The 9,641-nt window shown below is 41.2% G+C and overlaps 1 protein-coding gene across 2 annotated transcripts in view; it reads left to right on the top strand.

The window, feature by feature from the left end:
- Positions 1–778: 778 nt before the first annotated feature.
- LOC144523739 (uncharacterized) overlaps positions 779–9,641 on the top strand; it is a 9,652-nt gene continuing 789 nt past the window's right edge. The window contains exons 1-9 of one of the 2 annotated variants that reach the window (XM_078259555.1): positions 779–1,073; positions 1,522–1,722; positions 2,925–3,058; positions 4,237–4,506; positions 5,080–5,770; positions 6,842–7,108; positions 7,208–7,418; positions 7,526–7,588; positions 7,864–9,641. The exon at positions 7,864–9,641 is cut by the window's right edge and continues 789 nt beyond it. In XM_078259555.1, the coding sequence (XP_078115681.1) occupies positions 912–1,073; positions 1,522–1,722; positions 2,925–3,058; positions 4,237–4,506; positions 5,080–5,770; positions 6,842–7,108; positions 7,208–7,418; positions 7,526–7,588; positions 7,864–8,159 (2,295 nt within the window). In that variant the 5' untranslated portion in view covers positions 779–911 and the 3' untranslated portion in view covers positions 8,160–9,641. Of the gene's footprint in view, positions 1,074–1,521; positions 1,723–2,924; positions 3,059–3,726; positions 3,950–4,236; positions 4,507–5,079; positions 5,771–6,841; positions 7,109–7,207; positions 7,419–7,525; positions 7,589–7,863 lie in introns of those variants that run through there. The other variant, XM_078259556.1, reaches the window with a different exon arrangement.

Here is a 9,641-nt window from a genome sequence, read left to right as displayed (position 1 = left end):
GGCGAGAGTTACGCTTTAAGAATGTTTTTTTTTTTTATACTTTATTACTACAGTATTATTACAATAAAAAAAGTACTAGTATCAGTATCAGTATTTGTACAATGTGCACATAAATATACAGCTTAGGCCTACAGTTACAGCTTATAACATTAAATAACCAACATAAATCCTCTGGCAATGTTGTCCAGTCTTTAAAACTTTTTTTTTAACTTTACATATGAGTCATAGAATGTCTGAAGTTCACTATAAAACAACTTTTTGTTGGGAAGAAACTGAAGAAGTCTGACTTTGTGAATATATTTGCCCAAACACACAGTTTTTTTTTCGTCACATTATCAACTTCCTTGTTGTTAGACTCTACATTTAAAAATAAGACCTTAGGCCTACATTCTGTAATGGGATGGGACCAAAACCTTATGAGTCTCCAAAAAATGGACTGGTTATATGAATACAGTACAGGCATTAAATACATGAGAGAAGGACTCAACCTCCTCTTTGCAGAAGCAGCACACAGGGGCAACATTAGGTCTACATTTATTAATAAATTCATTGCATGGATAATTATCTGTGTTAACATTTTATTGTATTTTAAGAACGTGTGAACCGTTTGCCTTTTCTAGGATAGTGACGGCATGACCCGCCCTACTCTGCCTCTGATTGGCTAGTAGTAGTTGCCTTCTTTGGTTGGATTGGTTAGATTTAGGCATCAATACCAGGGTAAGCCAATCAGAGGCCGAGTAGGGCGTGCCTTCGCGCCGTTTTGCTACGGTTTCCGGGTTGAACGACATCTTTCCTCGAAGCGAACTTCTTGTTTACGGCAGCCTACTGTGGCGTTATCATGCTAGATTAGAACTGTTTTCGCGAGGATATTGAATGAAGTTAGTGGTGGAGTTTTACATTTTTGATTGAAAATGACTTCGTTCCTACACAGCCAGCAGCTAGGAGAGGGAGAAGGAAAAGCAGGGACAGGAGAACATCCACTTTTGGAAGTGAGGAAAATGACGCCGTGCGTACACTGCCAGCAGCCAGGAACAGGAGAGGAAGAGGGGACAGGACGACATCCACTTCTGGAAGTGAGGATTTAACGCTAAATTCCCTTGATATGTAGCCTATCAGATTAAATAGTGATACTGGATGCTAGCTAACTAGGGTCACACTACAGTACATTCAAAGGTTTGGAATATGTCGTTTTAGGTAGAGTTTCAAAATGTATAATACATCAATATTAACAGCTGTTTCCAAACTTTTTAACTGTAACTGTTAGTGTCTTAACCATAGCTAAAATGTAACTATAAGCAGGGTCCAAAATTAGCACCATCCACTAGCCAAATGCTGGTAAAGTATGCAAGGGGCTGGTAGATTTGCTTCACTCACCAGCTAAAAGGCACTGGTTATCTGTTGTGTGGCTGGTAAACTCGGAACATTCGCTAGTAATTTGGCTGGTGGAAAGAAAAAAAAAAGTTAATTTTGAACCCTGACCATAAGGTATAGCATATTAATGACAATTATGCTTTCTTTCAGAAAATATTGCCTGAGGGATATGTCCATCTGGTGTGCTCCTATGAGGAGCTGGCGCAGGCTCAGTTTAGATCACATTTTAAACTGAGAATTACCTCAGAAGACGAGGTTTTTAAATGGCTGGAGTATTTCCAGACCTCTTCTGGGCAGACTTGGAGGAAGTCTAAAACATATCCAAACTGTGGACGTTACAATGCCTACAGGGTAAGTTTCCCAAAACGCAACCAATGTGTTTCATTTGTTAGTCGATCACATTCACTCGATAAATCCAAACTGCTTGAAACAGTGTTGTGTCCACAAAGATGCCTAAAAGATATAGACTACTTATTTTACTGTAGCCTAGTTAAAAGTATGAACATGACCTGATAGCCAGTGGTGGAATGTAACTAAGTACATTTACTTAAGTACAAATGTTGAGGTACTTGTAGGGCTGGGCGATATGGAGAAAATCAAATATCACAATATTTTATCACAAATACCTCTATCGATACCACAACGATATTGTAGTGTTGACTATTGGTGCTTTCACAAAATATTTACACAATGAGATTTTTGATAAATAATCATTAGTAATGTGGATATATAATGACTAAGTGGGTAAAGGCAAATAATAGAACAGTTACAACAGTCGGGTTAGTTCAGAAAATGACAACTTTACTGTAATGCAACCTTTAAAACCAGGAAAAGATAACACTTATGCCATATTACGATATCCAAAATCTAAGACGATATCTAGTCTCATATCACGATATCGATATAATATCGATATATTGCCCAGCTCTAAGTACTTGTACTTTACTTGTGCCACTTTCTACTTCTACTCCGCTGCATTTCAGAGAGAAATATTGTAATTTTTACTCCACTACGTTCATCTGACAGCTTTAGTTACTTTACACATTAGGACACAAAACACACGTAGTTTATAAAAAGTTATGTTTTATTATAAATGAAACTAGCCAACAATATAACGGCCTACAGGTCCAGCTGAAATGATTAGACCATTAAACACACAGCTGTTTGGATCCTTTACCCTTTCTAAAATGTGACTAACTACATTTTCCTGATGATATTTACAGACTTTAACTTAAGTAACATTTTCAATGCAGGACTTTTACTTGTAACAGAGTATTTTTTACAGTGTGGTATTAGTACTTTTACTGAATACTTCTTACTCCCACTGCTGATAATGACCTAAACTAATACAATTGAGCTGATAAATGAATAAAAGGTTAACAAAAGACCTTTGAAACATAGTCCTGCATTGTAATAGGTTATGATTTGGGCTACAATAAAGCATAAATTAGCTTGTTTGATTATGGTGATCCACAATATCCCGTTAAAAAAGCTGGAGTGTGCAGCCAGTTTATGTAATGTTCATTAATCACAAGTTTATTTTTGTGTCTTAGGTGGACTTAAGGTGTCAGCACAACACCTATCCCAGACCTGTTAAACCCTCGAAAAAGACAAAAAATTTGTCATGTGGTGCCATCATGTACTTGGTTCTGAAAAGGGACGCACACAGCCAGAAGAGGAAGTCAAGGTAACTAAGATAAGACTTGGCTGCGTGGCGTGAGCGTGGCGTTTCTGTTGCGTGGCGTTTTCTATGTCTTTGCACACCAGAAAAGCGCCTGACGCGCCGCTGCTGCTGCTAGCCTTGTCTGGACACATGTATGTTGTTTCCCATTGATAATATGAAATACCATGTTCAACATAAATATATACTGATTTGATTACAGCAAAGGCAACGTCGGCAGTATTGACGGCAAAATAGGCTACAGAATATTTCGTTCTGTATTGTTCTGTATTCTGTATTTGAAAATCGATAATTATTTATTATTATCTTTTTAAATTACATTGATATTTGCATTTATGTCAAAACTTAGAGACTTTCAAACATCAAAATATCATTTATTAAATGTATTCGTGTCAAAATGACATGTGACGCGTGGAAAAATAGGCGTCGGTCCTATTTCTAGCATGCGCGCGTTTTCGAGCCGCACCAGAGTGCGTGTCACGCAGGCAGTGTGCAAGCTCTAACCTGTTAACATGGGAGCCGAAATAAAAACGGACACACCACGCAGCCAGTGTGAAGCCGGCCTTACTCTCACATATCGCATCAAATTAAACCAGGTTACAACCTTTACTGTCAAACTGGGAAAACGACAAATACAATGGGATAAAGTTGTCTATATGTGTAATGTAATACAGAAGAAGTGCACAGGAGGAAGAGAAGGAGGGACATGCAGAAGGCGAAAGCAGTAAACTGGAGAGACCAGGAGGGTGAGAGCAGAAGAACGCCACAGAAGGAGATGGAGAAATAAGTGAAGGAGAAAAGGAAAAAAAGAATTGACTGTGAGAGAGAGAGGGAGAGAGGGAGAGAGAGAGATGAAGAAGAGGGTAGGCCTGTAATGCCCTCTTCCTCTCTGTCATGGTATGTTTTTATTCTCCCTCCATAAAAATTGCAGTACAGCAGCAAAACATCACGTCACTCAGTAAAATAACGTGTAGCACATGCTCGGTGTATAAGAATGGTCATGTGATGCGTTGTCAGACGTGTTAATATGGACGGAGATTAGTTCTGCTGCTGTACTGGAGCAAACACTTTTGGGTGGACGGAGATCGTTTTTGACGCTTAAAAAAAAAAAGGAAACCGTAGCGGTGTGGATGGAGCCTCAGCTTCGGAAAAGTGTGTAATGATATGTGTCGTTTCTCCTACAGGTCTGGGGATCCTCATATTAAGGATGGCTATCTATTGAACATCTATCTCAGATATGAGCACAACCACCAGTTATCGTTTGCTGACGCTGTGCGGAAGCGAGATGCCTCCGACGAGACCATTGCCAAACTGAAGACGCTCTTTGAGTGTGGCCACTCCCCCTCCTCTGCACTGGATATCATCAAGTATGATCTGCAGGAGCAGGAAGGGGAAAGTCCCATCTACACAGCTGCAGACCACTCCATTTGTCCTGACATGTATTTCTGTTACAGGTTCGAAACAATATAGTAATTTCAGTATTGGGGAAAAAAGTGCAATATAAAAATAGATCTTTATATGCTTATACATTTGGTTATGGATAGGGCTGGGCAATATATCGACATTATATCGATATTGTGATATGAGACTAGATATTGTCTTAGATTTTGGATATTCTAATATCGTGATATGACAGAAGTGGTGTCTTTTCCTGGTTTTAAAGGCTACATTACAGTAAAGTGATGTACTTTTCTGAACTTACCAGACTGTTGTCTGGTAACTGCTGTTCTATTATTTGCCTTTTCCCCACTTAGACATTATGTCCACATTACTAATGATTATTTATCTAAAATCTAAGTGTGAACATATTTTGTTAAAGCACCAATTGTCAACCCTAGAATATCGCCGCAATATCGACATTGAGGTATTTGGTCAAAAATATCAGATTTTCTCCCTATCGCCCAGCCCTAGATGTACATATAAAATATTACTGTTAATTATTACTACAGCTGGGGGAATTGTATGGGGTACTGTACACTGTCTGATACCGGTTTGTCTTTCTTTCTTTCTTCCTTTCTTGCATGCAGACTTTACTACAAGCTTTTTCAGAAAGCTTATACTGCACCGTCAGAAGAGAAGATGCTGGTAGATCTCAAGGATAGACTTTACCAGTACAACATGGTGCAGGGGGAAACCAGTGCAAAAATGGAAAAAACTGAATGCGGTCAGGTGGTCATTGCCGTATGTACCCCGGTCATGAAAAGAGTGCACACAAAGTTGAGGGAGAGCGGGGAAATCGTCTTTGTGGATTCATCGGGAAATTGTGAGCGCCAGAACCACCGGATATTTCTTCTTCTCGCCCACTCCACCGCCGGAGGATTGCCATTGGGGGTGCTTATAACGACCTCAGAGAGTCAGTCCACCATTACGTCTGGGCTTCGACTCCTGCGAACCCTTTTGCCTGGCAGCAGTTTTTTTGGGAGGGAACAGCCTCAGGTCATCATGACGGATGACTGCAGTGCTCTGCGTCAGTCCCTCCAGGCAGTTTTCCCCGGAGCAAAGCTGCTCCTGTGCATGTTCCACCAACTGCAGGCCATGTGGAGGTGGTTGTGGAGTGGCCGCAATGGTGTGGCTAAGCAAGACCGACCACAGCTCCTAAATTCATTCAAGAGCCTTGTCTACCCCGACTCAACCGCGTTGCTGACAGAACGGTACAACAGATGTCTTGCTGACCTTGTTGCCATTAAATATCCTAGATTCCTCCACTACCTGGCTGAGGTTTGTTGTCTTTCTGATGTTCTGTTGTGAGACAGGAAGTTGTGGTTACTCAAATGTACATTACCCAATTTGTCATGCTTGATAAGAGTCAGGGCCTAAGGCATAGAGCTGTAATCGGGTCTTAAAAGTTAGGCCTGACAAGGCCCGAGCCTGACACGTACATTTTAATTGACAGCTTTTTAAAAGCCCGAACCCGTTTACAGCCCGACATTAGTCAAATGTGCGCACGCACACAGCTCTTTTGCCTTTTGTCAGGAATGAGTCATTTATACATTGTTTAACATCATTTATTCATGACTAACGTATAACGCTATAGGCCACTTGGAAGTTGGAACAAAGAAATAAAATAAGTCCTCCAGAGGCCAGCCTCCGTTTCACCTCCCCAGCCTTCATTTTCGCGCTAATCGAAAGGCATCACCTGACCGCTCATTTACGGCGCAACCCGGAGCGCAAGCCCAAGTTCGTGTAAAATGATAGAAATTAAGACGTTCGGTCGGGTTCGGTCTTAATTTCTATCATTTTAAACGGCAAAGATCTTCAGCTCTAGCGTGGCATATTGGCTTAATAGCACCCATTTCATGTAGATGTATGAAATTTGGTAGGCATATGTATCCTATCCAGGCGTACAAAAAAGCCTCTTGGAACCATCCCTTTAACCCAACAGGAAGTCGGCCATATTTAATTTAATGTGGAAATTAGGAATGTTTCTGACCATTTCAGGGGCTGTGCTTTAACAAGCTCGTCCTACATATTTAACCTGATTGACTTCAGAATTGGTCAGTACAATCTAAAGCTTTTCATTTTTTGTCGTAAGGTGTGGGCGTGGCAAGGCAGAAAATGTCCATGTTGCCCCACCAAACAGGAAGTGGTTGGAAACTAGACTGTACATTGTCCAATCTGCCCCAGTCTTCTTCTTGATAAGAGTCCTGGCCTGAGGACATCTACATACAATATAGCACCTGATCACTAAAGTATATTTGCAACATACTACAACCATACTCCTGCATGCTGTAACCATCTCCAACAGCAAAGAAGATTCTTGACTAATTTTCTGTTCGACAATGACTACAGGTGTACAGGAGACATGAAGAGTGGGCCATCTGTCTTCGCAATGAACTTCCAACGAGAGGGCAAAACACCAACAGTTTAGTGGAGAGTGCTTTCAGAGTGGGGAAGGAGAAGGTCCTCCACTGGTTGAAGCCATACAATGTTACTCAGTTGGTAGATTTTGTAACAACCAGGATGGAGGCCCATTACATCCGCCGCCTCACCGACACAGCAAACAACAGAGTGGCTTTCCTTTATGTAAATGATGTGGATTGTGAAAATATTGCACAGGTATGGCTTTATAAAACTGTATTGTATTATTTTCAATTCTGAAGTCAAATTTAAAAATGGCAACTACATTGTTGTTGTTTTTTGTTTGTGTTTTCACAGGTAGACCAGAACCACTACGTGGTTCCAAGCGCTACATCTGAGTTGCAGTATGACGTCGACGTGGCGATTGGATGCTGCACGTGTTCAGATGGACTCGCTGGCGCACTATGCAAACATCAAAGTGCCGTTTTGAACAAGTTCGGTCACCATGAGAGCGTCCCGCACGTCCCCACACCTCAGATGAGAAAGCTCTACCATGAGATTGCAACTGGTGAGTTGCCATGCCTCTCGGTCACATTTCAAGTCACAGACCGTGGATGCAGAAATCCATAGACAAATAGATAGAAAAAAAAAAAAAATCTCTATCTCTCCCTCTAGGTAGTGAAGGCGTTTTGTCAAAGGCAAGTGACTGCACCAATGTGAATGCCAGTCCTGGACCAGGTAAAATCAGTTCTAACCCTTTTCGCACTGACATTGTGGGTTTTTAGAAGCAGCTCGCCTCACCGAGGCCCGTCATACTGACAGAGCTAATTATTGATGTGGGTAGTGGAGCCGTTTGCCTTTGGTTTGAAAGGGGCTACGGTGAAAATGCTTCTTGCACGTTTGACACATTTTAATCATGAAAGTAAAAAAATATATATATATATTAATACAAACTTATGTCCCAGTAAGTGCCAAAATAATTGTATTACGTTTTATTTGTGTTTTACCTGAAGGCACATCTGCAGAGGCCCTTGAAGAGATGTTGGAGCAGTTCTGCCATAGTCTCAAAGATAAACTACACAATGACCCCCAAACCTTCACAGCACCGATTTGCACCTTTCTGGGAACTTACAAAAAAATGAACGATAGCTCCCTCACGTCAGCTCTGCACTGTTTTGGTAAGACGTCACAGGTGAAATCAAAAAATCGCCAGTCTTCAAAAATGAATGGAACAGCTATTGGTAAAAGAAAGGCGGCATTGTTACCTGGGCGACCTCCAAAGTGCCAAAAGAAGGAGCATCTGTATTAAAAAATTCCCTGTCCAACTGTGTAGAGGAGAAAGCATCTGTCGGTAGTAATCACTAGAGCAACTGCAGTGACCTCACGCCTGGACTCCACTCTGAGCTATTTTTGTACGTCAAGTACAGTGGCGTAAGGTAGTTACAACGGGGCCCCTGTGCACGCTAGTTTCTTGTTATGAAACACACACACACACCATTAGGCGTTCGACTTGAAGATGTGCGGAGTCAGACTTGACAGATTGACCTAAAGCAGACCTTACACCAAAGGACTTTTCAAGCGATTCCACTGTCGCAGACTAATACTTCCAGTATCTGAATGAAATCCTGAGAGTCTTGCTGGAGTCGGGGCTCTCCCGTCGTCTCCATCGTTTGGTGTCAGGTGGTCATAAAAATCAGTCTTTCTCCCGTCCGGACGTTCAGACAAAATGTGTTGAAATTATCGTAAGTTTGAAGTCTTGGTAGTGAAGTTAAATCATGTGAACATCGTCAATGGGAACAACCAACGGGTGCGCGCCCTCCAGCACCAAACAGGAAGCAGCAAACAGCTAGAGCCAGTGTTGTTTATGGTTGCGCTAAGCTAAACGCTAAAAAAAAGTTGCAGATTTTCAACCCTTCTGAAGCGAGTCATCCAACGGGGGTTTTACCGGTAGATACACGCTAACCTCCGGGTACTGGAGACATTCATCTGCATGTACGGCAGTTTCCCTTAAGTCAGGGGTCTTCAACGTTTTTTTAAGCCAAGGACCCCTTAACTGAAAGAGAGACGGAGCAGGGACCCCCTACTGCATATATTGTATAAAATGAAGTTGCATATTAAACTGGGCCTACAATAACGTGTAGGGTAGCCTAAAGCCTTTATTCATACCCTTTTTTTTTTAATAGAATACTAAGCTATTAAAATAATTGTTGATTGGCATGATTTTATAAATCATCCTTTAATGTTACACATACATGTAGCACAGTAAATCTTTAAGATTAACTATATCTGGATGGCGACCTTAGTGACTACCTTACCTTTAGGCCAGTAAGTCTATTATCAGTGTGGTTTCATATATGCTAATAAATATGTCAGAATTATGTTAAGACATTTTAATTTATGAAAAAACGTTGAAAAATTGACAATAATTGGGAGGCCCCCCTGCAGTGACTCTGAGGACCCCCTGTTAAAGATCTCTGTCTTAAAGGTCCCATGACATGCTGCTCTTTGGATGCTTTTATATAGGCCTTAGTGGTCCCCTAATACTGTATCTGAAGTCTCTTTTATATAGGCCTTAGTGGTCCCCTAATACTGTATCTGAAGTCTCTTTTATATAGGCCTCAGTGGTCCCCTAATACTGTATCTGAAGTCTCTTTTATATAGGCCTTAGTGGTCCCCTAATACTGTATCTGAAGTCTCTTTTATATAGGCCTCAGTGGTCCCCTAATACTGTATCTGAAGTCTCTTTTATATAGACCTTAGTGGTCCCCTAATACTGTATCTGAAGTCTCTT

This window comes from Sander vitreus, chromosome 9 (genome assembly GCF_031162955.1).
Source record: "Sander vitreus isolate 19-12246 chromosome 9, sanVit1, whole genome shotgun sequence".
Lineage (NCBI taxonomy): Eukaryota > Metazoa > Chordata > Actinopteri > Perciformes > Percidae > Sander > Sander vitreus.
The sequence above is the reverse complement of the archived record's forward strand: the minus strand, read 5'-3'. Positions and strand labels throughout refer to the sequence as shown.